The 27,853-nt window shown below is 37.7% G+C and overlaps 1 protein-coding gene across 1 annotated transcript; it reads right to left on the bottom strand.

Moving 5' to 3' along the window:
• Window positions 1–936: 936 nt before the first annotated feature.
• On the bottom strand, window positions 937–22,446 carry tbcela (tubulin folding cofactor E-like a). Its single transcript, XM_034098192.2, has 11 exons — window positions 22,369–22,446; window positions 19,209–19,311; window positions 19,020–19,088; window positions 18,330–18,508; window positions 17,114–17,253; window positions 16,266–16,447; window positions 15,609–15,865; window positions 10,633–10,759; window positions 10,363–10,479; window positions 8,558–8,669; window positions 937–8,323 (listed from the first exon to the last, which is right to left on the bottom strand). Exons 4-11 carry the CDS (start codon window positions 18,475–18,477, stop codon window positions 8,090–8,092), a joined length of 1,317 nt encoding a protein of 438 aa, XP_033954083.1. The 5' UTR covers window positions 18,478–18,508; window positions 19,020–19,088; window positions 19,209–19,311; window positions 22,369–22,446; the 3' UTR covers window positions 937–8,089.
• Between the last annotated feature and the right edge of the window lie 5,407 nt (window positions 22,447–27,853).

Genomic DNA, 27,853 nt, shown 5'->3' with positions numbered 1-27,853 from the left:
CCAGTTGCTGTTAAACAACTGAATTTCCCCACAGGGATTAATAAAGGTCCATCTTATCTTATCTTATTTTACAGAAGCATGTTGCCCATAAACTACATGTCCCACAATGCATCTCATGTTGTGACATGCACACTGAAGAGACTTGCAATTATTTGCCCTAGACTTCTGCTTTCAGACGTAGTTAATTATGAAGTTATTACCCTATCCAATACAAATCCAATGCAGAGGCAATAATATAATACATTATTTCATATATATTTATATAGTTACAACCGGCCCTTTGAGTGCAACCATAATGCTAATGTGGCCCACGATGAAATTGAGTTTGACACCCCTGACCTAGAGTTATTTTAACCATAAGCATTTTCAGATTTTGAATGCAACTGGAGCTGTAACCAAATACTTGAATATTGATGATCTGTTGTGTATGTTTTCAGTAGACTGCTTTATGACCATTGGGAAAGTATTGCTATTAATTTGTACAAGTAGTAAGAAGGCTAAATACAAATAAATCTTAATAATAATAATAATATATATAAATATTTAATATGTATTTTAAATATGCTTGAATGCTAAAAAGATCTTACACACAAACCCATTTTTGAAAGACGTCAATATAAATAAATAAATTAAACATTTAATATAATTTTGTTAATTCACTTAGTTTTATGCATCAATGCACTGCAGTTTTGTAACTGTGTTGTTTTAATTACATACATTAAACGAGATCCCCTATAAACCATGTCTCATTGCTTCTTTTAAGTATTCCAATTTCCAGTACTCAAGTAGTCATTCATGCTGGAGTGTGCTAGTGTCTGCATCAAATTGAATGAGTCATGAAATCCTACTGCAGTATAACCATCTGTAAAACGCATCCGGACCCCTGACATAGATCCAAGGCTGCTGCTGTAAAATAAACAAAGTGTCACACACTGAGGAGGGAGACTGTCTTTTATTACCATTCAACTTTCTTTACATAAAGCTAATATTTAAAGATGACTCATTCTGTTATATATAATCCTTGATATAGGTTCCTATCGAAAAAAGAATGCTTTAATTGCCACAGATTGTGAACAGTTGTGTGTTACAGAGTGAGTGATTAGCTTAATACTGGTATATAAGGCTGAGCGGGGATAAAACCTGGTCACAATTTAGCCCAACCAAAATCTATAACACTGTAAATAAAGACAAATAAAGGCTTCTGAGATTCACATGAGCTCTGGTGCAGTTCTTTACGAGGCAGACGATGACTCAAACAGTGCATTTACTGATACATCCCTAATATCAAGGGCTTATTTATTTCCGCAGTTCTCCATTTAGACAGGATGTGCTGTGCTGAAGCTTCCAGATGTTTAGCATTATGTGTGATCATTTATCTTAACAAATAGAGCTCATCAATGCATGCTTCATTTTGGTTGGATTTCTTCTTAAAAAATGAACAACCTTGAGCAGTGGAGAGGGTGTTGGAATAAAAGCCAAATCACCCCCTCAATTGCTCCTCAGGAAGTATTTCAATTGATGAAATCATATAATTTTTTAAGATTGCCTTTTCACACAATTGCATTGCTCCTCAGGAAGTATTTCAATTGATGAAATCATATAATTTTTTAAGATTGCCTTTTCACACAATTGATGACTCCTTTGATGAAACAGTTTGAACGCTTTTGGAAATATTCCTATTTAATGTTTGGCAGGGGGTAGGATGAGAAGATTGATACCACACTCTTACGCATGTACACTTAATGCGTATGTACATAAAGCAGCTAATTAGCCTAGCTTTGTTCAACTTAGCAGACAAATGTAGTAAAGGGGGAAACAGCTAGCCTTTATCTGTCTAAAAGGTAAAAAATCAACCAATATGTACTTTTAAAGTGTATTAATGCCAAGGTGAGCTTGTGTGTCAAACTATTTCAAAGCTGGAACTCAATTAAGTGCAATGGCTGTGAAAGTCACATCCCCCATGAACTCCATTTTAAACTGGAACCTGTTGTTCTACCCTTAGAGGAAGTTTAATGTATACAACCAAGATATGTTTTATCTGGGGTGTTAGGCAGATCTTGTTACTTTTGGACAGAGCGAGGTGAGCTGTTCCCGCCAATTTCCAGTCTTTATGCTAGGCTAAGCTAACCGTCCACTAGCTGTAGCTTCATGTTTAGCGTGCGAGAGTATCACCGATCTTCTTACGCAGCAAGTAAGCGTGCTAGCCTTTAACCCAAAATGTGAAATTATATTGTTAATTTAAAGGTCATATCAATCTCTGTAATGTGTTTTAAAGCCATGAAAGCAAGTAATATTTCTAGTGATTGCAAACAGAGATAAACAAAAATTGAGTCATTTTTAAATTAAAACTACAACCATAACATGCAAAGAGTTTGTACTGCTTTCAGCTATTGAGGTTACTGATGGTGGAATTATAATCTCGGTTTGAATGTCTTCTTATAACATTTTTAAGTGAAAAATAAAAGACAGTCAAAGAAAGCCTTGCAGTATGATTCTGTGGGACTGATAACAGAAGTACATTAAAAAACATGCATACCAAAATAATTCCCCCACTCTGCAAATTATTACATAATACATGTTCTCATTTCAACACATTTCACACAGATAAGCACATACACTATTACTTAATTCAGATTTGGTGTTGGTGCCAGCACCGCACTGTTGCCTCTCTCTGTGCTGGATACTATATGGCTGTGGTTCAAGCTATGCTATTTATTCAGCACTAGAACGGGAAAACAGGTCTCAGTGCTGTTATTCTTTTCATATAACCTGCTGTAAGTCATTGCTACACCACTACACCGTATCCTTAAATCTATAATCACACCTTCTAATATTCAAGTATAGCAGAATTCTTCATAAATTAAACAAATTACAACAGTCAGAATAGTTATACATATTGGGTATATTGATAACATGTTGAGGGTAAAACCAAGGTAAATACACCATGTAACACTTACCTAAACATAAACAGTGGATGAACTGACAGTACAAAAACAATATTTAAATAAGTGGCTTGACATTAAACTAAGTAGTCATAATACTGTGCACTGACAGGAATTCCTTTCTCTGTTAAGCTGCTTGCTATAGGAAAAATCAATAGCACCAAACATCACACGTCAATGCTCCTCTTACACTAGATGCATGTTGTTTGATCAAATCAATACATACATGTACTGTATACATTCCACATTATGATAATAATACCCACAGCTTTGGTGAAAGAGATTCTGTGTAGGATGGAGTGAAATGTGAACTCATGTGAAGCAGATGACACAATGATATTGAGGCACAAATATAAGTCTATCACTGAAGTGTGCAGTTTAAAGGTGCATATGCATGCACATCAGTGAGGACAATTAATATATTCTATTCTAGGACATTTTAAATACATTGAAAAGAAAGTGCATTGATTAAGCATTTTTAAAATACATAACATTAGATCTTGTGAAAGTATCTAAATGTAAAGTAAAACGAAATCATATGATTTACATAAGAAAATTGAGCTTTAAATAAGGATTGATTTCATCTTAAAAGCCTAAATAAGAACATAAAAATAAATAAAAGCAAAATATATTACATTCATAAAGCCAGCTATGTAAATCAGAGATGTTGCCATAACCATGAACATACAGTACAAAGTAATGTCAAAGTCTCATCCTCATCTTACTCCCTAGAATGTGCTCAAAGTCTCATGATCTGGATAAGGACGTATAGCTAATGGAGGGACAGATGGATGAATAAATACAATCATATCTGTACTTGCATGATGTTATGGATGGAGAAGTTATGTCTTTATACTTCTCCAGTGCGGAATGTGCTTGGAAGATTGTCTTTTGGGTACCCTAATAGAGTGGTGCAGGTGTTTTGGGAGAGAACCCTGAATTAAGGTCTGTGGTGTACCCAAACTGAAGAGATTTTCACATTTTGTTCTACCACATAAAATACATCAGTAATACCTCACTTGTGAATGTCCAAAACTCTTATGTACTATAGACCAGCAGTTGCGGTGGTGGTGCGTATCCATGCGACTGTGATGTAGTTCGTTTATAGCCTAATGTTAGCTTTTTGCTTCTGGTGATTGCTTAACATTTTTAAAAGTGGTGTGATTATGTGGAGTTAATATGTTTTGCTAAACAAAATGTGTATCTTAAATGTTTGTTTGCCAAAGATCTTTTTTTCTACTGTTTTCAGAAGTCCAATTGCAAAATCCCATTGCTTTTTGTTGATAGAACCCTTGCGACACAAACTTCTGGGTAGGATCTACAAAAATACGTCATCACTGCACCACTTTATTTGTTTTTTTCTGCGTCAATTCATTCCTTAAAATAAACAAAACTCATCGAGTGAGTTTACTGTAGTGGCAGAGCAACAATGAAACCTATAGGGGCATCACATGACATTACACAAAAGATAACCTGTGTGGGCATGTGTGAGTGTACACCTCTGTTGATACAGATTTGGATTTGCGATAAACACAGATCTTGGTCAGTGATAAAGCAAATATCCATTCATCCATTTACTGCCATTAATCCCTTACGGCTAAGAAAGGTAATCCAGAGGTCCCTCTTCCCATCAAAGTCTTCTAGCCCCTCCCTATGAATCTTTGGGCAATCCAGAGAATGTCTCTATCCCAGGAGGCATACTTATCAGAAAACCGAACCACCTCAACTGGGTCCTTTCGACGCAAAGGTTCAACGGCTCTAATCTGAGCTTCCGTTAAATGTATGAGCTCTCTCAACCTGACTCAGATGTTATCGGCCCGTTAGATGAGTATTATCAGTAGTATCAGCTACATTGTTCGGTACTACTTTACAATAAGACTAGCCTTATAAAGGATTCATAAAGGGTTTATAATTAGGTTATTAATTAGGTGGTAAACACTTTATTAATCATCAAGAACCATTTATAAACCAGTTCTAACATAGTTTTCATACATCAACACAGGCTCACTATTTAGCTTACTTCGTCTTCTTCATCAGCCAACATCCTTGGTATCTGTTGTTCACTGAGTTGATTCCCCCCTTCCATCTTGATGTTTCTTGGCATCTCTTTATGACCATTTATTTATGAGTTACTAACATTTATAACTGCCAAAAGGGAGCCTTGTAAAGTGTTAAACAAATCACCATTTATTAATGAGTTACTACCATTTATAATTAGTTTAAGTTATATTAAGCCTCAAAGTTATGCATACATTAGGGCGTGGTCACATTGAGTGACAGGTCGGTCCAGTGACTGCTGCTGTTAGCTTCCTGCTCTGCTAGCAGCTCCGTGAAGCTACAGGGGCTCTGCCTGCTCAGCTCATCCGGGGAACATAACTTGAACTCGGCCGTGTTTGTTGTGCTGGTGCCTTGTGGACTATTCTTCAAGTTTATATTGTACTATTGTGACTCGCTCCACGTTTAAAACAGACGGTGCATGAATGCAGTTTTACGGTAAGTGAAATTCGAGTACTTTATTTATCTGTTGCTTATGTTTTTAGTCAGCTAACGTTAATGAATGTTAAGGCTTGGGTTAGATCTATTACATCTGTGCTAACGATGCTAATCGTAGCCTCCAAGTTAAAACGTAATAGAGAAGTGTTAAGCATTAAGTGGGATAATACTGTAGAACAAACGGCTTCTGTTTGAGGTTGGTAAAATAAGGTCATCCTTGTAAGTTAGAGAGATATTTTATTAGGTAGGTAACTTTATGCATTGATAAGGTTCATTTAAATTTGCTTTGATCGATTATGTAGACAAGCTAATGTCAAAGTAGTGTTGAAGAGCGGCCTATGTGTGTGAAATCAACCTCACAATAAGATGTGTGTATATTACAATTATTAATGTCATATTTCAAGATGATTACTTAGATATTACAATATAGTTGGTTGAGCTGGAGTTCATTATTGAGCTAACACGTTAACGCCACAGTCATATCTGAAGAACGAAGAGAATACTTATTTTTCCTTTCTAAATCAATATGGACCATTACTGTATAATTATCCCTAAATGATGTTATACAATGCACCTAATAAACAAGTATGGCATCTTGAAACACGATGCGCAACAGTTTTTACTGTAATTTGTTTCACACTTTACAATAAGGCTCCCTTTTACCAATTATAAATGGTAGCACCTCATTAATAAATTGTGATTTGTTTCACACTTTACAATAGGCTCACTTTTGGCAGTTATAAATGTTAGTAACTCATTCATAAATGGTCATAAGAGATGCCAAGAAACATCAAGATGGAAGGGGGGGGAATCAACTCAGTGAACAACAGATAACAAGGATGCTGGCTGATGAAGACAAAGTAAGGTAGCCAATATAAGGCTTAGCAGTGCAGATAAATGTGGGCTCACTATTTGGCAAGCAACCGGTCACAGTTGCCCTGTTTATCTCATGTCTTATAAAAGTGTGGAACGGTATATTCTCTTTTTCTTTGGTAAAGGTCGGTCCAATGTACCCTATGCTAAAAGACTTAAGAGCAGAAGCAACAAAGGACCTTCCCTTAGCATTTAGATAACTCAACCAGCTCTTATCAAGGCTTCGAGGTAAATACTTCCAGGTCATTACAATTAGTTAGCAACCTTCCTAAGCAAAAATAACTTGATGACAGGAAGGTACTCTTTCTCTTAAAGCAGTAACTCACACCCAACACAGTGGGAGAAATATAGATTTGTCCGACTATGGCCTTTGGCTCTCAACCCAAATACAAACTGCCCGAGGCTGTGCTGAAGGCTGCAGTCTGATCATGCCAACAAAACATCATACACAACACAACTACATCTTCTGCAAATAACAGAGAAGGAATTCTGAGGTCCTCAAATCCATAAAACTCACAAAACAATAGTGACAAGGGAGAACCGTGACTAAACACACCACTGAAAACATGCGTGACTTCCTGCCATTAGTTGGGACACAGCTCTACTTATATTGCTCGAAGGCAACAACCCTGGTAAACCATATCCCAAAAGGACTCCCAAGGGTACATGATCTTAAGCTAGTCCAGAAAAATACTGCTTACTGTCTTTACACAATATATTCAATTTCACTCCTGAAGCCATTTTGTCATTAAGTGGTGTTATCTTCCTTTTTGTACTACCAATATTCTCCTTGGCCTGCCTTACCAATTTTATTTAAAGTTTCCCTCCAGATTGACCTATTGTTGCTTTATGTGCAGGGTTTAAGCGGAAGTTTTTTTTGTGCTCTTCTTAAATCTCACTTTAGCACATGGTTTGTATGTACAGGCATAACGATAAGTTTGCAAGCCAATCCTGATGCAAAGTAAAATTACAAAACTATGATGTTGAAACGTGAAGCCAGGAGGGTACACAAACTCGGAATGGACAGGAAGATCTTGTGTCCAGTTATTACACTTATGTAGTTAATCACAATTTAAAATGTGTGTATTTTCTTATAACTTTTAAAGCATAGTATTTTCATATGTCCCAAGTCATTGGGGATTCCTGGAGGATGTACAGTTGGTATATTCTACGACAAACAACTATCGATCGTCATAACAAATCTAGAAATAGTTAAATGCTTTTGATTCTGTTAGCATTTTGTCCAACAATCAATAATGTGATCTTCTAACTTTTGAAACTATTAATACAAATACTGAAAAAAACACCACCAAAAACAAAATGGACCCAAATAAAAGACAGTTTCATAACCACCATTTAACAAGCAGGATTTTCCTTCAATAACTGCACATTTCTTGAAATGATGCCCAAATAAAAAAACTCTGCCTCACTGCTAATAATAGTAGTGTTTGCAAAAGGTGGGAAAGGTGGTGGCTTTGGATACTTGACTAGGAATTTGTTTGGTAGAGTAATGGAGCTGCAGCAAGCTTTGCCGATAAAGAAGCGCCCTCCTCTCTGCTTAAGCTGGTAGCGTTGTCTACACACCCCAGTGGGTGCCCTCAAATTAAGCTGAAAATAAATAAATACGTAAAGGGCTGTAATTCCAGCCAGAGCCTCCGAGCTGCCCACTGCAGTCTCCATGATGGTGTTCCTAACGAGTGGCCGCTGATGCTGTTCCATATGCGTTTTCCATTTATTTCGTGATTCCAGTTAACGCATACTCAAATTAATCAATCATCACCCTATTTCGGCAGTTGGACACCAGCTTTTAACTTGGTCTTCGGCACAACCAGTATCTCATCACCGTCCTGAATGCTGTAGGAGTGCAGAGCCCGGGTTTTGTACTTCATTTCCTCCGGACCGAAGGCGCTGCACTTGTCGATGTAGTAGATCCTCATGCTGCTGGTGGACAGCTGGACCACTGTTGTCAGCTGCTTCTTCAGCTCAGCTACTGTCTGGTCCAAACGGATGCTCAGCTGACACAAAGACAAAAATGTTATGCAATTGTGACACTAATTTAATTTACAATAAGTACAATTAACCAAAATCTGGATATTTGTATTTCTCCGCTTCATTTGCTTTGCCCAGTGTGAAATAATATTTTGTTGATACCAGGATCACGATTAATGGGTTACAATATATCACTCGAAGCCTTGCCTCTTTAGACATTCTACATTATACACCATAACATTACAGCCTGTTTAACACACCTGTTCCACTTTTTCCTCACAGTGAACTTCCACCTCGGCACGGCAGCGAGGTCGAAGGTCGATCTCAGCGAGAGGTTCTAGCTTCCCATACTTGGTTACTAGGGAATGGTATCTGAGGAGGAACAGAGCAGGTTGTGGTGTCAGTATTAAGAGTACACTCGTACCTATAATGCATGACACTAACACTCATGCCCGGCGCCGTGGGAGGGCCAGGCCCATTTGACATTCCTGCCCTCCCCCAATAAACACGTTTTTTATTATTTATAAAAATTAAAAAATATATATATTTTATAAATATAATATATTTATTTATATAAATATATAATAAACTGTGAACTTTTATACTACAATGTATGTGATGTCAGATAGTAAAAAAATAAATAATCGCAGGCTACGTCAAATAAATGCATGTGTCTGTTGTGATTTGTGATACGTCCACATTTAGACCAATCACAGCGTCACACTCTGCCGCCTATTCTGGATTTGTTTATTGTTTATTGTGCATTCTGTAGACTCCCATTTCTGTTTGAATTACAAAATGGACATCAGAAATTGGCTTAAAAAGTCTAAGGATTTATTCAAACGAAATAGAGATGAAAGAACTGCAGCCGATGGTGCTGCTGGCGACCCTGAACCTGCCATTGCAGCAGCACGCCTTAATGTCACAAGCTTCACCTCGGCAAACACCGGGGCTGAGTTAGCGAGCCCAAGCCTTGACTCATCAAGGCGGCCGCCACCAACGCTGTCCTCCAAGGCACAGCTCCTTGTGCCCCTACCATCACCACCTGCGTTGCCACACCCTGTACCACACCCGCCAGCATCCTCCTCCTCCTCCGTGCCGGTGCCTCCACTACAGACGCTACCTAGCAGCACATCAACGGGTACTATTGGGCCAGCAACCGCTCAAAGATCAACAGCCCTCATCAACAGATGATCTTGGGGTTAATAAACCCAACCAGGTGAAACTGGATCGTTATCCAGGGAGATTGTTTTCAGGAAAGAAGCGCACTTTTGCCGCTGCATGGTACAACAACAGACCATTAAAAACCGTTAAAAGCAGACGCAGCCTTTTGTTTCCACGGTAGACAGTTTAAAGTAAATATGTCTTCATCTGATGCGGCTTTTACTGTCAAAGGTTTTTGCGACTGGAAACACGCATTACAGACTGATAAAGGACTGCTAAGGCATGCCGCATCAAAAGAACACATTTCATGTGAGAGTTTGTGGAGAGAGAGAGAGAGAGACAGATACGCGAGGAAACATAAGGAAATTAGTACTTTGGTGCAGATCAGCTGGCACGGAACCGTTATTACGTGTCAGCTGTCGTTGATATTATAGCTTTTTTAGCTGTCAACCAACTCCCTCTCAGAGGTGACCACGGTTCACTCCACAGCATGTCCGAGTGCAGTGCATCGGAAAATAAACCATGCCCAAGGTGGGCTAAACAGTTCATCGTCTCAGTCTCTACTATTTACTTCCGAGTGCAACGATGAGGAAGCTGCCATCCTTAACCAGTGTGCCTTGCTCGTGATTTACCAGTGTGTGTGCCGCCACGAACACAATGTTTCAAAAGTGGTTTCTATGTTGCCCTTTATTTGTGTATGTATTTGCGATACGTGTGCGTCTTTAAGCAATGCTGTTGGCCTCGCTGTTTGATATATATTGTGCCGCAGGCCCGCAGCACATGACGGTTTTGTGTGCCCTCCCATGAAAATCATATGCCCTCCCTTTAGATTTGTTCTGTCGCCGGGTCTGCTAACACTCACACTCTTGTAGTTGGAGTACAGAGAATAAGTGCAGCGTACCTGTAAGGCAGCTCCTCCTCAGGGTAGTCTAGGTGGTAACGGATGAAGAACCTCTCTGCGTCTTCTCTCTCACTGTCAGTCACAACACTGCCATTAAGCAGTGATATTGAAGGAAGCCTATGAGGAAGCACACGATATTATTGACAATATGTGAATCGGAAATTGAAGTTGACTTAAGTCAGATTACTTTGGAAATGTTATATGTCATCCTTTTAAACACAAACAAACAAGCAGTTTATGGACAAAGGGATTTCCATTGTGGAGACTCACTGTGCTACCATGAGGCTGCGCTGCTCTGTGTTGGTGTAGGTCTGCAGTAAGGGAATGCCCTGCAGCCGCACCTCCTCCAGCCTGGGGAAGAAGTTGAGCTTCTCAATGTCCTCCCATCGGTTAAATCCTGAAAACACAAATCGAAAAGTCACTTTTTAAACAGTTATCAGGATAAATAAATACCAACAGTTCACATGTATTAGAATGAAGTGTGCTGTGTCTCTCGCAGATAACCCTTTTTAAAAAAAAATACATTTATACATTTACTTTGTTTGTCCACAGATGATTCTCATGATGCATTTGATATATAAATAAAAAAAACAAAACAAAGAAAAAGGCCAAAACATATGCCTTTAATCCAATAGCAAAAAAAAAAAAGACAGGAATAAAAAAAAAAAAGAGACAATTGTAATAATGATAATTGAAATTGTTTATATTATCATATCTAAGGTTAATTTAACTCTGTCCAACCCATGTGCTAACATTTCTCTGTGCAATATGTTAAACCTGGTGTCTCATTTGAATAACAAGTACAATAAAGCTACAGCCTGTCAGCATAGTTTGTTTTTGATTTAAGATAGATCTTCAAGACATAATCTGAAACAACAAGACTAATGTTCTACTCTCAACAGAACTCCAAAAATAGATCGACCAGCAATACTCCCCAAAATAGAAACAATTCCTGAAAAAGTGACGTGGAGAGTGATCTGTTCCAATACTCTACAGATAAAACAAAGCTTTTAAGATACAATGACATGTTTGCCTTTGCTATTTTTGTCAGCCATAAAGTCTTTGCAAACAGATGCTGACTCTGCCCTTCTGTACTGAGCTGAAAATCTGCAGCATATCAGTGTTTTACTACAGAATTAAACTATAAATGGTTAAAGGACTGCATTTATATGGCGCTATATCCAGTCTTTAATACTCCTCAAAGTGTTTTACATATACAAGTCATTCACCCATTCAAACCATGTACGTACAGTATAAAGAGAACGGTCACGGACTGAAACATAAGCTGTAGTACCGCTGTTTGGCCATGACGAAAATGTGCATCGACACGGCACACTTATGGCGCATTGCCACTACAGCGGTAGTGGCAGTTTAAGCAGTTTGGCAGTTTGGCTTTAACCAAAAACGTTTTTGGTTGCGTTTCCACCACCTAAAACGTTACTTTTCACAGTAACGCATTACTTTTTGGTGTAAGTAATCAGTAAAGTAACTGAGTTACTTTTGAAATGAAGTAACTAGTAATGGTAACTAGTTACTGGTTTTCAGTAACTAGCACAACACTGGTTTCCACTAGGCTAGCGGGTACTATTTCACCGTTTTTCTGGCCCCATAAAATCGAGGTTCTTAGCGGGCCAACAACCAGGCTGAGTCGGGCTGAGTATACTAAACTAGAGAGAGAGAATCGCTGGCAACAGGGCTCGAGCTTAAGGACGTCCCGTCGTCGGAAAAAATAGTGTCGGGGAGGATAAAAAACAATTTTGGGACGAATTTGGGATGAGAGTTAAAATAAAAATACCCTGCTAACTCTACTACAAACGGCGATGAAAATTAAACCGACTGCACGTTTTGTGTAGCACACAGTTATTAAACCTCCTTGTCAACATAAACACACACGCACAAAACATTTAGAAACCCGCGAAATACACACACATGTAGCTACAGATGTAGCGCTTCATTTCAGACGCCTACCCGTGCGGGTCCGTGATCGGCACGGGGTGGGCCCCTGCTGAAAAGGAAAACCCCCCGCAGGACTTGATACGCCCCCTTGATAAATAAATGTAATTTTAATGAAACCAGCTGCAATGGATCATGGATCCACCAGGGGGAGCCTTGAAAAGCTGCCACACTGGAACTCATGTGAAATAAACAGCTGATAGATCTACAGGTATCTGATCGGATATTTGTTAAGATCCATATGTCACGGATAGGATCACATTCTGTACTAAATAAGAGACATGTAATCATTTACAAAACATCACCATGTTTTTATTTAACAAAATAATGTTGTTTAATTCACGAAGGTGTAAGTACAAAACCATCTCTATGTTTTTTCATCAGGAAATGCAGCCCGGCTCAAACAAACGATTTTCAATCATCATCCTCACGATCATTTAATGTATCATATGTTCGCGAATTGAAATGAATGCACTAATACATGTAGTTTAATCCACGTGAGTTTACAACAACAAAAATAATCGCTTTGTTTTTATGTCACATCCGACCGGAGGAAAATGCAGCACGGCTCTCACTACCGATCATCCTAATCCCACTGGCAAACAATAATATGTACCATGTTAATAGTTTACTGTATTATTAGTGTCTAATATTACTGCTATAACAATCACACATTGAGTTGTTAAAATCAGACATTTTTTTTTAAACAGTGAATGAAACGGCAGCTCTCAGGTGATCAGGTGTGTGTTTACCAGTGTTGGGACTAACGTGTTACAAACTAACGCATTACTGTAACGCAACTACCTTTTGCAGTTACTAATAACGTTACTAGTTACCTATTCCCATTCAGTAACGCTGTTATAGTTACTGACATTTAAATGGGTGCGTTACTGCGTTACATTATGTGATGGAACTGAACCGAATCTCCCTGCGGATGTAGTTTACAGGCGAATACAGCGATGTCCTCTCACAGCACCATGGAAAAGTGAAAGTAACCAGAGAGGAGTGATGATTGGTTAACGCGGGGTAACATTTCAGGGTAAACCAATCAGAGACAGAGTTGGGCAGGTCTTGCCTTATGGGGAAAATACACAGACACACAAACACTTGCTAACACACACGGCAACGCGCACGCACACACGCACGCTGTCAGCCAGCCGCCCAACTGGCTGTGCCCGCGACTTCCTGGCCCACAAATGTGCGGGTCTAGCTATGTACTGAGTGTGTGTATTTCGCGGGTTGAGTGATGTACAATGGCATCCCGTGGAGGAATTCTGAAATTTACCGTTACATCACACAAACGCACAGCAGAACCAGACCCTGGAGCGCCGGCCTCTTTATTTACTTACTCCTCTTCATCCCCTATGGGTAATAAGGCTGAGATGAGAACTCTCCATTGTATTTAGTCCTTAGCAATATGCTGCGCCTCTCCCCATGTAGGGATGGGTACCGAGCCCCGGTATTAAACGGGCCCCGGGCCGGAATTATTAAAGACAGTGGTAACGTTAAGCTCCGACGTTATCAGACTTTTTATCGGTACTGGAGACATTTAAAATGTCATATGTATTATTGCTACATACACATTATATCGCAGTTTTAGTTTCACCAACTCCGTTTCTAATATGCAATAAGACTACAACATGCGTCTATGATGTATTTTCGAGCTTTCCAATCCAGACGAGATCTCTCTCTCCCGTCTATATGCGAGGGGGCGGGCAGTTTGTAAAGGTCTCCTGACTGACAGACTGTCATCCTGGTTAGTGGTTACTCTGGGTTCTGTCTTCAGGACACAGTGTTGGATTCTTTTGTTAATTGGATGGGACTTGATTGGATTCAATATTAGAGTAATTTTCTCATTTGTGTGTTTGTTTAAATATATTTGGCCTTTGTTTATGTGATTGAATGATTGATGAATTATCATCTAATGATTTGTATGATGTTTTATTTATGTTAAAGGTCACTTTGAATGATTTTAACTAATGATAATGTAGAAAAACTAACATTTTAAATTCGGGACGGTCCACATTAATTTCGGGACAGCTTAGATTGTATTTCGGGACGGTTCCGGGAGGATGGGGAAAAGAATTAGTCGAGAGCCCTGGCTGGCAAGGGGGCTACAACGCTTCTGCCCATTCACTTTGAATGGGGTGACGTCACACTTCGCCGAACTGCATTGTGGGAGCGTCGCTTCGCTTTGCTCGTGTTGCTCGCTTCAAAAGTTGAGCAATGTTCAACTTTTGAAGCTTCGACGGAAGCGTCAGCCAATCGAATCATATGCCAGTACAAGCTCTAGCCAATAAAACTGCGTGCTTGTGTGTCCGGGGCGGGAGATTCATGTGATTGGTTGTTGGTCGAGCTTCAGACACGCCCGCCGGCAAGCTTCAATGCACGCCGCCGTGTGGACGCTGCGTTACTAACTCTGCTACTAAACTGTAATGGAAACGCAGCATAAAGTGAGCCTGGCCTAACAAGGCCTAACTATACCGTACTAAGCCGAGCGAGGCCCTGCAATGGAAATTATTAGTGGGGTCATGATTCAAACCCATTAATTCAGAGGCAGGGGATGCCATGCAAAGGGCCGCCTGCTCAGTCGTGGAATGTTACTGGGTACATTTACTCAATTGCTGTACATAAGTACACATTTGAGGTACTAGAACCCAAGTATTTTCCTTTTATTTTCATTTTCAACTACTTTATACTTCTACTCTACTACATTTTATGAAGCAAATGTTGTACTTTTTACCCCACTGCATTAATGTTTCAGATGTATTCACTAGTTACTTACATTCTAAACTATAAAGAAAAAACATTTAAAATATGATTATTTGGTATAGAAATTCCAAAATTGTATTTAAGTAACTCAAAGTAACTTAAAAGTGGGCAATTTTGCTAAGTATTTCATAGTTCCAGCTTCTTAAAGGTTAAGATTTACTGAGTACTTTTAGTCCTGATGTTAAGTATATTTCTTACGTACTTACAGTCAATACTTTTTCTTAAGTATCATTCTTGATGGAGTACTTTTACTTGAGTATTTTTACAGTGTGGTAGGCCTATCAGTATTTTTACTCAAGTAAAGAATCTCAATACTTTTTCTAACACTGTACCTACTCATGGAAGCTAACATTCACACACATTCACACAACCACATAACCCAGAATCTTCCAGTTGTTAGATGCCCGCAAAACCTCACCTCCACAGAAGCCAATAAGGGACAATAAGGAACATTAAAATGTTTACATTGTTTAACATGTCCCAAACCAAAACACACATACAAATCAACTCTCGTAACTGACCTGAGTTGTGCAGGTTGATGCTGCGTAGTTTGGGGAATAGCCTCAGCAGGATATCCTTGCTGTCTTCAATGGAGGCCAAGTTGTTGTTTGCCATAATGAGCGTGTCCAGACTGGGGAACATGGAGCCAAACTTGCGGACCTCGGCCCAGTCCTTGAGGCTGTTGTCAGTGATGTGAAGGAGGCGCAGGCTGGGGCAGGCCATACTGGAGGCACTCACACTACTGTACTCATTAAGGCACAGGAACAACTCCTCCAGCCTGCAGAAGTGAACAGGGTGTGGGAAAAGGTGATACTCTGCCTCGTCACATAGAATTAAGTTTGTCCATTACGCAAAATATTTTCTTAGAGAGGACATATGTTGCTTATTTTCAGAAACTCCCTCTGAAGGGAACACAGTGATTTTAGCCTTTGCAGACCATTTACATGCACTAAACCTATATAAACACACTAAAGGAAAGAGAAACCCCAAAAAAGCATGTTCCCCTGTCGAATTGAAATCTTGTATTATGAACAATTTGAAAATATGATTGTCTAGGCAGTCAGTGCAAAGCTTACAAATATACGGCATCCCTGCAGCACTCAATTACTCGTTTTCTCTCATCTTATATGCACTGTAAGCCAGTTCGTGGAGGAACGTAAAAGCAGTGATCTCCTTACTCAGTTGTCTCCCTGGTGAGCAGCAGCAGGGTGTCCCAGGACACCTGGGTGTTGTTGAAGATGAGGCGTCTGACCCGGGAGAAGCATTCAGCCCATCGCGGCTCCAGGGTCACTCCTCCCAGGGGGTTCGAGCTCAGGTTCAGGAACTCCAGGTTGGGGATGTTAGACACGATTTTACTGATCTGAGAAACGAGCGATGATGTGTTTTCACTTTAGAAAGTAGAAATGTAAACAGAAAACTACAACATTGATTTTACATTTTGGACAGCAACATATTTTTACTGGACATTAGAATTTGTCAACGGTGAGCATCATTATGTGTTTTTAATTGTTATTTTTGGACTACAATAGGCTTCTATAGACAGCTATCCATACACATGTATCGCTAATATGAGCGTTAGTAAGGTTACATTAGGTAATGAAACTAATATTTTTTAAATCATTATCATCTATTCTCTCAATCCATTTTCATTGTCACATTTAGTTTTTATCAATACACTGAAATATACTTTATCATCTCGGACAGGAGAATGAAGATTTTCGCTATACTTTTTTACACAAACTTTAGGCATTTCCACTCAGATTCTTTTTAAATAAATGGATGGAAATGCATCTTATGACAGAGAGGAATATTCCTTGGTTAAGTCCTAAGTCTTCCATTGTTGTAACTCTTGTAACTCTTTAAAACATTGTACTTTGTACAATGACAATGAAGGAATTATATTCTGTTCTACTCTATTCTAATGTGTTGTATTCTATAAATGTTGCGTTTTGCGGGTTTGTTACAACAATCAACTACATTATCTTGGAATGGAAATGAACTACTGTAATAAACTCAGAGACGGCACCTCTTGCCAGTCCTGCAGCTTGTTGTGAGACAGGTCCAGCTCTATGACATGTGCGCAGAAAGCAGCGATCTCAGCCTGGTCTCCAGCCCTGTTGATCCCACAGCCGGTCAGCACCAGAATGCTGGGCAGGTTCAGACGGTCTGGAGGGGAGGTGGGGGAGGACGGAAGAAAATAAAAAGTAAGGGTTGGTCCGACAGAGGGGAAAGTTCTCACAGGAACAAGGATATTTATTTTGTTATGATCAAAGTGGCTTTGAGATGAAACGTAACGAGTCACAGGAAGCTTTGATATGTTACAACAAAGAATTTTCACTGAACACAATGGGAACGCGTGAGGTGTTAAAGTTCCAAAGTTTTAAACTGTTGTACCACTGTTATACCGATGGCTGTTTGTGACCTCAACAAACAACGACATAAGCTGCATTCACATGACACGTGCCTAAACGGCTGTAAATTATCGTGGAGTGCTGCTCTGTTCACACCAGTTCACATTACTTCAACGTTTTTGTTCATCGCTGACCTGTATGTATTCAACTAAAACAGAGCATTTTCTGTGAGCTCAGATTTTATTTCAGCTTTTTAAACTGTGGTATGTGCTCATGTGTTTCATTGTTGCTGAATAAGCTACTGCCTGAATATTATTAACTAAAGGCAGACTTTCCTATTAATAAAATCTCTGAGCAGAGGAAACATTTTTGATCATGAAGTATCTTGTATTTTCTTGATTTCATTGCATTTGATATTGAGGTAATCTAAAAGTAACAGAAAGTAATCAGGTTGCATTACTTTTATATTGGGATACTCAGATTTGGTTACTGATTACATATTTGTACAGGTAACTAGTAATTGTAACAGAATACATTTGTTTCTGTATATTTTATAATGTTTAGATTCTCCTATTCTGTATATTTTATAATAATAATATAATATAATAATTGAGATACTCCTCTGAATAGAGATATTTTTAATTCAGAATATGTAAAGTATATATTGTTTTTACATTTCATTTTTTATTTCTATCTTTGATTTATTTGTATTGTATTCTATTTTTTTAAATAATGTTGTCATTCCTGAAGATCTACTGTCAACATGCTAATGTGACAAAACAATCTCCATCCATATCCATCCATCCATCCATAATCAGTAAATAAAGCCTTGGCCCCTTCTTAGGAAGCTGTGGTGGGATAAGGAAAAAGTGATATGCCCGTGCAGCTCACCTTTCATAGGGGAGCCTTGAGGACATGTGATGGGCACCACCACCACTCCTATACCGGGCCCTCTGCGGACAGGAAAGTTCTCTGGGCTGTACTTTTCACTCATGACCTCGACAAAGGTACGGCCAAACACGTCCTGTGGAGGCTCCATGGCTTGGTCCTGCTGAACAGCCCCCTCTCACCTGATGTGGAAAGGAGACACAAATCCACATTGATCCGCTGTCCACTCATGCATGGGCCCTGTTTAACCAACCCAGGCATATTTGCTGCTAAATACATCACACATTACAGCACAACAGTTTATAAGGGCTGCAATTAGGCATATATGCTCCTTCAACTGATCAACATTTGACCTTGTTGTTGCGATATCTTGTTTCAACAGTTACAGTTTATTGTCCTTATGTGAACTCTTATCTGTACTGTCCTGTATTTCACTCTTACTCTGTTGCTGCTTTAACTACTGAATTTCTCTACAGGTTTCAATAAAGGTCCATCTTATCTTATCTTAACTAAGGATTATTTGATAACACTTTCTATGAAGAATATACGGTGGCCGACGGTTTGTTACTCTTCAGCTGATAATTCAAGTTATATTAATATAACATAGATCCATCTGATGTGTTTGAACCACTGTCCTGTCAAATATGTTAAATCTGTTTCTATTTCTAAAATATATAACAGAAAGTGTCTTACCTGAAGAGACCTTTCCTTTGACTTGACCAGTATCACAGCTCACTGTCTTGTTGCGTTTGTAATGATGGCCTGTTAAAAAACACAAGAGTAGCTTAACTCCTTACACTGACAGATATATTTTATAACTACAAGTTAAACAGAATGTCATTAACTATATTTTTGAAAAGGGCCTTTTCAGTAGCATCTTACTCCAGTGCTGTGTCTGGAAGATGTCTGCAGAAGAATTGCTGGTCCCTTTTTGGTCAGTTGCTCAAGGCAGACCAGGACAGAGAGGACCACTCACCACATGACACTGGAAAACAAACAAAGTCAAAAATCACTGCCCTTTCTACCTTGTTATTCATTTGCCAATATCAATCAAATCAAAAGAAGATGGAAGCACGTAGAAAATAATGCTGATGTGAAAGCCATTACATGTGTTTAACTTCTGTAATACTATACACCACTGGTGCTGTGACTATAATATTAATGAATAATTTCCCCATGAGGGATAAATAAAGTATCTATTTATTTATCTAAAATTCTTTCCCAGTAGGCTACAAACCAGACAGCAATTTCATCCAGAGGTTTAAACAAAAATAAGGACAATTGTCTGTCAGGGGTAATAATGTATAAATATGCAGTAAGTAAGCCATTTACAGAACAACATTAGTTTAAAAACAATTACATTGGTTCTGACTTGTTTTGTTACGTGTTAAATCCGCTAAACCGAACAGCCTTGATAAATCTATCAATGTTAAGTATCTTTGTTCATCAGTAAATCTGTACATATTACATCTTGTAAAACATGGTAGCAATCGATTAATCCCAAATAACTCGTTGATATAATCGGTTAATAAAGCAATGACAAATTTAACAAAATGTCAAGTTTACTCTTCTTACGGAGTAACATCTATTGGTTGAAACATGATAGCTGCATCAGCAGACACACCAGTGGCGTAGCCAGCCACCATAGGGCCAGGGTGGGCCCAGGCCCACCCAGTTTACTCATTGGCCCACCCTGAGAAAGCTTCGGTGTCATTTAAAAAAATAATAATTTGTAATTATTATTATTATAAAAAAAAGTATTCACCCATTGAGAATATCCAAGAATTCAAAGTGAAATTCAAGTGAACAAATATCGAGTTTAATTAGTCTTGTATGTGCTTTGTCCTCTGAACCGAACTCATTTACGGTAAAAAACTGATTGTTGGTTGCGTGCCATAATAACGTGAGAGAGGCAGAGAGCTGCCTGCAAAATAAATGATGGCTCAAAGTTCATTAATGAACTTTGTTTTTTTTAAAAAGCCAGACTTCAAGAAGAGCCCCCACTGCCCTCATCTAGCAGCGATCTATACGATCATGTTCTGATAACGATGAAATAGCCCCGCCTCCCTCTCCCCACCTCTCCTGCTGCTGGGCTGTCAGAAGAAATGTTAACGTAAACTCTGCCGCACGGTTCCCTCGTCCCTTGGAAGAGGCGGAGAGGTGGGTGTTTTTCATCTGCTGGTGGACAGTCCGGAGAGATATACACAGGGTTGGGTTGTGACGGAATACATGTAACGGCGTTACGTAATCAGAATACAAAAATCAAATGTATTCAGCTGGCGTTAAATTTGAAAAACGAGTAATCTGATTACAGTTACTTTCGTAAACCTGAAGTGAATACATTTTGGAATACTTATTGGAATTATTGGTGTAAAAGTTTCCTCACAAAATGTAATATTCATTACCGGCAGAACTGTGTGCACACTGCACCGCGCTGCAGCATGTCTGTGAGCGAGATGCATGCAGCGTGTCTGTGAGGCCCCGCCCCCGCACGCAGATTAGAGAGAGATCTCTTTTAAAATATATTGAAAGTTAGAAACGGAGATGGTTAGATAAAATGTGCAAGATAACGTTTATGTAGCATTTCTTTATTGTCGAAATTATGACATTTATAAGGGGATAAAATCAAAGTGAATGGCCTGCTGCTGCTGAATGCATGGGGCAAGTGACTGGAACAAGTTTGAAAAGTTATTACATCGTTTCAGATAATAATAATAAATAATAATGATAATTCATTCTATTTAGGGGCGCCTTTCAAAGCACCCAAGGACACCTTACAATTCATAACATATTCTAAGGAAAGGTTTTAAGACAGGACAAAGAATGCAGTCCGGGTGATGTTTTTTATGTGGGTGCAGATGAGAGAGAGCTGTCCAGAATGACACCAAGATGTTGTGTTTGTGCTCTTGATAAGCCATTCAAACAGTAAAATACGTGTCTCCTGTTCACCAAAACATACCCATCTGTTATGGAAAAAGAAAGTATTCCAAAAGTATTCTAAAAGTAATCTGCCACCGGTACCGGCGGGGATTGTTGTTAGCTTCTGATGCGCAGAAGAAAAATCTGGCCCACCCTATTTTTTACAGGCCCACCCTAAAGTACATTTCTGTCTACGCTACTGAGACACACCGATTGTAAAGGTTGACATTTTATTGCACAATGTGCTACGTAAATCTATTAGATTTACGCCGATTTACTATGTAACTATTGTGGATTTTTATAAAATTCTCCCTTGTGTTACAGTATGCATCGGCCTATAAAGCGCAGGCATCTATAAATCGACTGTTTTGTTAATTTAATTTGGCAGGGTCTGTTTTGTAGGGAGTCCGCTGTGAAACATGTGTTATTATTCTTTGCTTATCAGTTGACAGTTTATCAGTTTAAACCTGACAACCATCGATTCAACATACTATTGCTGTCAATTCGGCATTTACCGTTTTGCCAAAGCAATAGTTATTAAGACCACATTTTTACTTTTAAACGTGCCTGCCTAGCTATAGCCCCTTACCAAGTTGAATCAAATTAGGAAGAAGTGGTCCTGGCAACAACATGCACATTTATTATAAAAGATGATATTTCATTGTTTCAAGTGACACTTTTTCTATAAAACTAACGCCGAACTAATGTATACATGTTGCTGTTTTGTAATAGGTCTTATAGTGGGGGATTTATTTTAGAAATATGTCAATAATATTAAGACAATTATAAATTCGCATATATTTTAAAGGAGTTTGGCTTTTTATTTGTACTAAAAAGCTTGTAGCTAACCCTGTACAGAAAATTACAACCCGGTTCCCCGTCATTTTCCCGGCTAAAGGAAACAACATAACTGATGAATAACAAGTACAAACTGCTGCTGTTGTTGTTTCTGAGCACGGTAGCAGACATCGTACAGTTTGACCCCCAGCAGCAGCTCGATGTAGCCCGAGATGGATAACATATGGCAACGATATAAAATACCTCCAATAATAACTACCTTATGACAGTATGTCAATAATACGCCTCAAAAACGGATACAATAGAAGGTCTTCGTTCCACATACCTTTGATGTCTACTTAGATTTTTCCTTGTTATTAAAAACAAACCAGCTGTCATTTTGCTCGCCGATACATCCCGGAAGTGACATAGCCTGATAGCTGAAAATGAGTTGTTGTTTTTTTCCTTTTCATTTATTGATTTATTTTTAGATTACCAGTTTAAAGTGGATATTTTATGAGCATCTTTTTGTCTCTATTCCACAAAACGAAAAGAAAACAGATACCCCTGAGACAAGGATGTCATTGTCAGTGGTGTCATGTAGTGAGGTAACTACTTGTCTTTTACTCGAGTATTTTTTGAGATTTTGGAGTACTTGTACTTTACATGATTATTTTAATTTCATGCTACTTTATACTTACTCAACTACATTTCAGAAGCCAATTTTGTACGTTTTACTCCACTTCATTTATTTGACAAATTAGTCAGTAGTTAGTTTACAGATTCAGCTTATTGGCTAAAATAAAATATAAATAAACTCTGACATATAATTACAGGTAAAAAAATACCACATAAATGCATTAAAACAAATTATCCAGTAATTTAATATACATATTATGATTCTAAAAGGAGACATGAAGCACAATCACTACTTTATGTACTTTAAGTATATTTTGATGCCTATGCTTTTGTGCAGGACTTTTACTTGGAACAGAGTATTTTTTTACTGTAGTATTTCTACTTTTATTTAAGTAAAAATATCTGAGTACTACTTACACCACTGGTCATTGTGTTACACATTTCTGTAATGTAGGCAGTAAATGACTGTATTACCCACAGTCATTTACTTTGAATTTGTAATACAATGTAATGTTACAGTAATATTTGTTGTTACTGTACAATATTTCGTGGTGAAAATATCTGAGCATAAGGAAAGTACTGCTGTGACCTTAAACCGATATTTAGTAAGATAAACGTTGCTATTATTGCCGTTTGTTGATGACATTGAGACTCAACTGACCTGACCCTACCAGCGCACCAAGGCTCATCATGTTAGGTAAGGATTTACTTTTGACATGTAAAGCTGAACATGTATTTTAATTCCACATTTTGTGTATGTGTGCTTCATACATGTATGATAGTATTTCATTTTTCAGTTTTGAAGTAGCAAACATTTTCAATTATATGCTGCCTTTTCCATTTTGTCCACCTCTCTTGCAGGGGACCCCTTTTAGCTCAGGAGCGCTGCTATCAGCCTCTTTAATGTTCAGGAAATGTGACATGCTCACATACCAGGTCTGCGTTATACTTCTTTTCGAAAGCACCTCGTTTAACTATTTTACAAGATGTTAAAATAAAAATAATAAAAATATCGCCTCCTGATAGGATCAGTTTTGTTTCTTTTATATCTGTTATGAACTGTTGTATTTTAATCTGTTATGAACTGTTCTATTTTACACATGTTTTTCATATTGAACTTAATATTGAAATTAAATCAATAAACATATTTCACAATACCAGTATTGTATAATCACAGTAAAATATTGTTTTTGAGATTACAGAAACATACACAATTACAGTAATATACAGTAATATCAAAATGCAGCACTGATTTTATTAACAAAATACAGCATCGCTACTGTAAAGTAAAAATACAGTAACTTATTTGAAACTCTGCTGCCAGTAATTTACTTTAAAATCCCCTGCAATTTTTGTACAGCCTGCTGCTGCTGAAGCACATGCTTTTTCTTGTTTCATAAAAAAACTTGCCTGTCGTCCTACACTGAAAAAACTGAAACGTTGACTTTAATGAAATATATTATGTCAACAGATTTCACATAATTGTATTAGGTTAGTCGGAAGCAATAGTATTAAGTTATACCTACATGTTTTAGTTTGAACTTAATAGTATTGCTTTAAACTAACCTAATACAATTATGTAATTTTGTTCAGTGTATGGTAACGGGTGCATTATCAGATCACAAAAAAAACAAGTAACTACTGTACAACAACTTAAATAACATTCAAAGAAATTGTTGACACGTTAATAGATCTTAAAAAATCGGCAACTTTAAAGTCATAAACCTTGTTTTCATGATGAACAATGCCTATAAACCAATTTAAATGGATTGAAAATATGTTTAAAGAAAAAAAGAAATTGTGAAACTCAAATGTTTGTAGCAGGGCCCTTTTTCGGCAGGAGTTGTGATATATAAGAGCTTTACATTTAAAGTAACCCATAAGTATTTAGATTACATTTATTTTGTTGTAATCCAATACTTTATATATGATAAAAATATGTAGTTTATAATCCTGAGAATTGCATTCAAATGTATCTGACCCAGCCCAGATTATGCTGATAGAGCTATGTCATGGAAGATATTTCAACATGTTATGGTAGAGAATGCAGACTTGAAACTAATGACAACAAATATGTCAAATTTCACTTTGATTTATGAGGTTAAAGGCCTTGGTTTTGTGCATTCTGGCTCACTTTAATGGCTTAATGAACATAGACACGTAAAACAGTTGCAAACAGACATAAACAACAACCAAGACACTCAAAATGAATACAAAGAGGTACACACATGGCCACAAAGACAAAACTCAACAGAAGAATAACAAATTAGAAAGTCTGTGTCTTTCTTCTATATTTATTTATTTATTATTTATTTATTATATTATATATATTTGGGAGAGCTGGTGGGGCATCTTGAATGTCAAGGTCCCATTAGTGAGTGGTGTATTTTAATGTTTCAGGTAAAGAGAGCAAACCAAGTAAAACATTGCCACCTACAGGACAACACACGTCATGAACAGTGAATACATGTGGAAAAACATAAATGGTAAAATAATTTAAGTTAAAGATTAGAATTTAAGCATTCTCAAGAATACACTTATCAATGCTCTCATTCAATTCAAGTTGGCATAATAGATTTCTGTCTAGAGTCTGAATCCTAAAGATGCATCAGTCAGTTGATTACTTTTCTAATAGACGTAAAAAAATTGTGCGCAACACTAGTTTGTACATTCTGGTTTGGCCCGAGGCTTTCAGGTGACCGCTCCTACATTTTTTTCGTTCTGTCAATGAAAGATCAGAACCAAATCCCCTTTTTGGTATCCAATGTAAGAACCATCATCTTGTAGGGAAAAGTCAAATAGCTGTGCCTACTGTAGCCTATTTGACTTACCTCTTTAAACACTGGATGATAGATACAGGATCACAATCAGATCAGAAATGCTTTAATAATCAAAGAGGGAAATTGGTTTTCGTGACAGTTGTTTGATTTAGATTGAACAGAATAGAATACAATAAAATATATATAATATAAATATAAGAAGTACAAATGCAAGATAAAATAAGATATATAAATATGAAACATGTAAGAAATATAATCCAGTGATATAATAAATATTATTCTGAAAATGGCCACTTTAGATATTAAATGAAACTCAGCGCAAGTTCAAGTAGGAAGACTGGGTATACCTCCATTAACTCCACAGCTGCACATAATCAGCCATCATGGGGTTCTCTTTTCACCGCAATCTCCAGCAGCCCATCATCGTGCTGCAGTCAAACTTTTAAATCATTCTCCTCTCTCCTGCAGTCAGCTGTGATTTCAGGTGTCATGCTCCACCCCAACTACTTCCTTTCATCACGTCCAGTGCCCAGGAGAACTCATCTAAAGACCTCATCAGACATCCTCTTCATCCCATCTCCTTATCAAATCCAGATTCTTAGAATCCTCTTCTTCCCATCTCCACATCAGATCCAGATCTTCAACCTCACCACCGAATTCTAGACCCGGGGGGTTTTCCGTTTTTTTTCCTCCACTTTAAGATATACAATATCAGGATCGAGGTCTAATCGCCAAAAACTAATAACATTTATATCACATGGCACGTGTGTCCATACATCCAAAAATAATTGAAGTACTTTTAGATTGAGTAGTCAAGTATATTCTGCCGATAATACTTTTGTACTTTGTTTATGGATGGATGTTTACTTTAAACAGAATATGTGGATTATTACTTTTACTTTCCACTCCTCATTACGCTCTTACACGCCAGTTGTTTTTTGAATGATTTTGCTACAGTATAGAAGACAGAATGTGTTAATCTCTTTGCCTCTTAATGTGTGCATACTGTATGTATATATGTGTCTATGTTGATTATATTTGTGTATATATATATATATATATCTGTATGTGGGTGTACAAGTGTGTATGTATGTATATATATATATACATAAATGTATATATGTTTGTATTTTTTAATCCTCGGGATTGTGGGAAACAGTATTTCTATCTCTCTGTCTGTACACACAAACTGAAAGATTGACAATAAAGTTGACTTTGACTTATATATTGTTGTGAAAATTGAAGGTCTAAATATTTTTTCTGTAATTGCACATATGAAGTACTGTAAAATGTACGGCTGATTGGAATGGCAGCGTGTGAATTAATAATATAATTAAACATTGTTACATTGTGTTTCTTTTTTATTACATTTCAACATTATAAGTGATTGCTAAATTGCATTTTATTTAGATTTTACATGGACGTCATTCTAATTGTATTTTAAAAAATCATCTGTCCAAGGAATTCTAAAATTCTATTTAATCTGTGTAGTCAATTGACTAAATACAGCAATAGATTTAAAAAAGCAAATTCCATGGGATATACATGCGTAGGACACTATGGATATGGGGATTTGTTGTTTTTGCTGAGAACACTTAAGGCAGATTGAAATGAGTCAAATCTCTTCAGTAAACCAAGTATTTAACCATATCCAACACATAATCATACATATTCTTTATTATTTATAAACAAAGCAATATTGGATAGAATGGGTGAGAGTGTGTGCCAGGATGTGAATGAAGCTGATTTCAAGTATTTCATTCCATGGTTTGGTGACCCTATATAGCCTTGTTGTGGGATTGATGTTAGTGTTGCACTACAGTGTGTAGTTTTTATTGCAAAGCTCTATTAAATCATGCATCTTTGTGTACACCAACAGAGCAGGTGGTACAGAGTAATATTAAGAAAAAAGCAACAAGCGAAACAAAACTAGAATGTTTTTGCTCCCTGCTGATCCTTTGGCTGAACATCTGTTTCAAATATGTCTATTTGAAACAGATTCATATTTCACCATGGATGTGCCTCCATTGGTCAGCAGTATCACAGCAACGTTTCACACAGTCTGTGCGTCTTCCAAAATATATATTTCGAAAATCTATGTCAAGCAATGTACAAAGGTTGGAAGTATAACAGAAGATCGTTGGAAAGAGCAGTGATTAAGTTATTTTTGTAAAAAAAAAAGCCACAGATAATAAGCCACTGGATTAAGAGCAGGGACGTTGTGGCTCTTGGTCTGCCTGTCAGTTTTGAGCGTGCACATGTCAGCGTACAAATCTGAATGCTTTTCATGTTTCTTACATAGCTTGCATACATCCAACAGAAACAAATCGAGGTACAATTTTAGTATTACATTTGTTTTCTTTGTCCTCATACAGTCATGCTCATTGGTTACCCTTTGATAACCCTTTGTCA

Source organism: Pseudochaenichthys georgianus, chromosome 13 (genome assembly GCF_902827115.2).
Source record: "Pseudochaenichthys georgianus chromosome 13, fPseGeo1.2, whole genome shotgun sequence".
NCBI lineage: Eukaryota > Metazoa > Chordata > Actinopteri > Perciformes > Channichthyidae > Pseudochaenichthys > Pseudochaenichthys georgianus.
The sequence above is the reverse complement of the archived record's forward strand: the minus strand, read 5'-3'. Positions and strand labels throughout refer to the sequence as shown.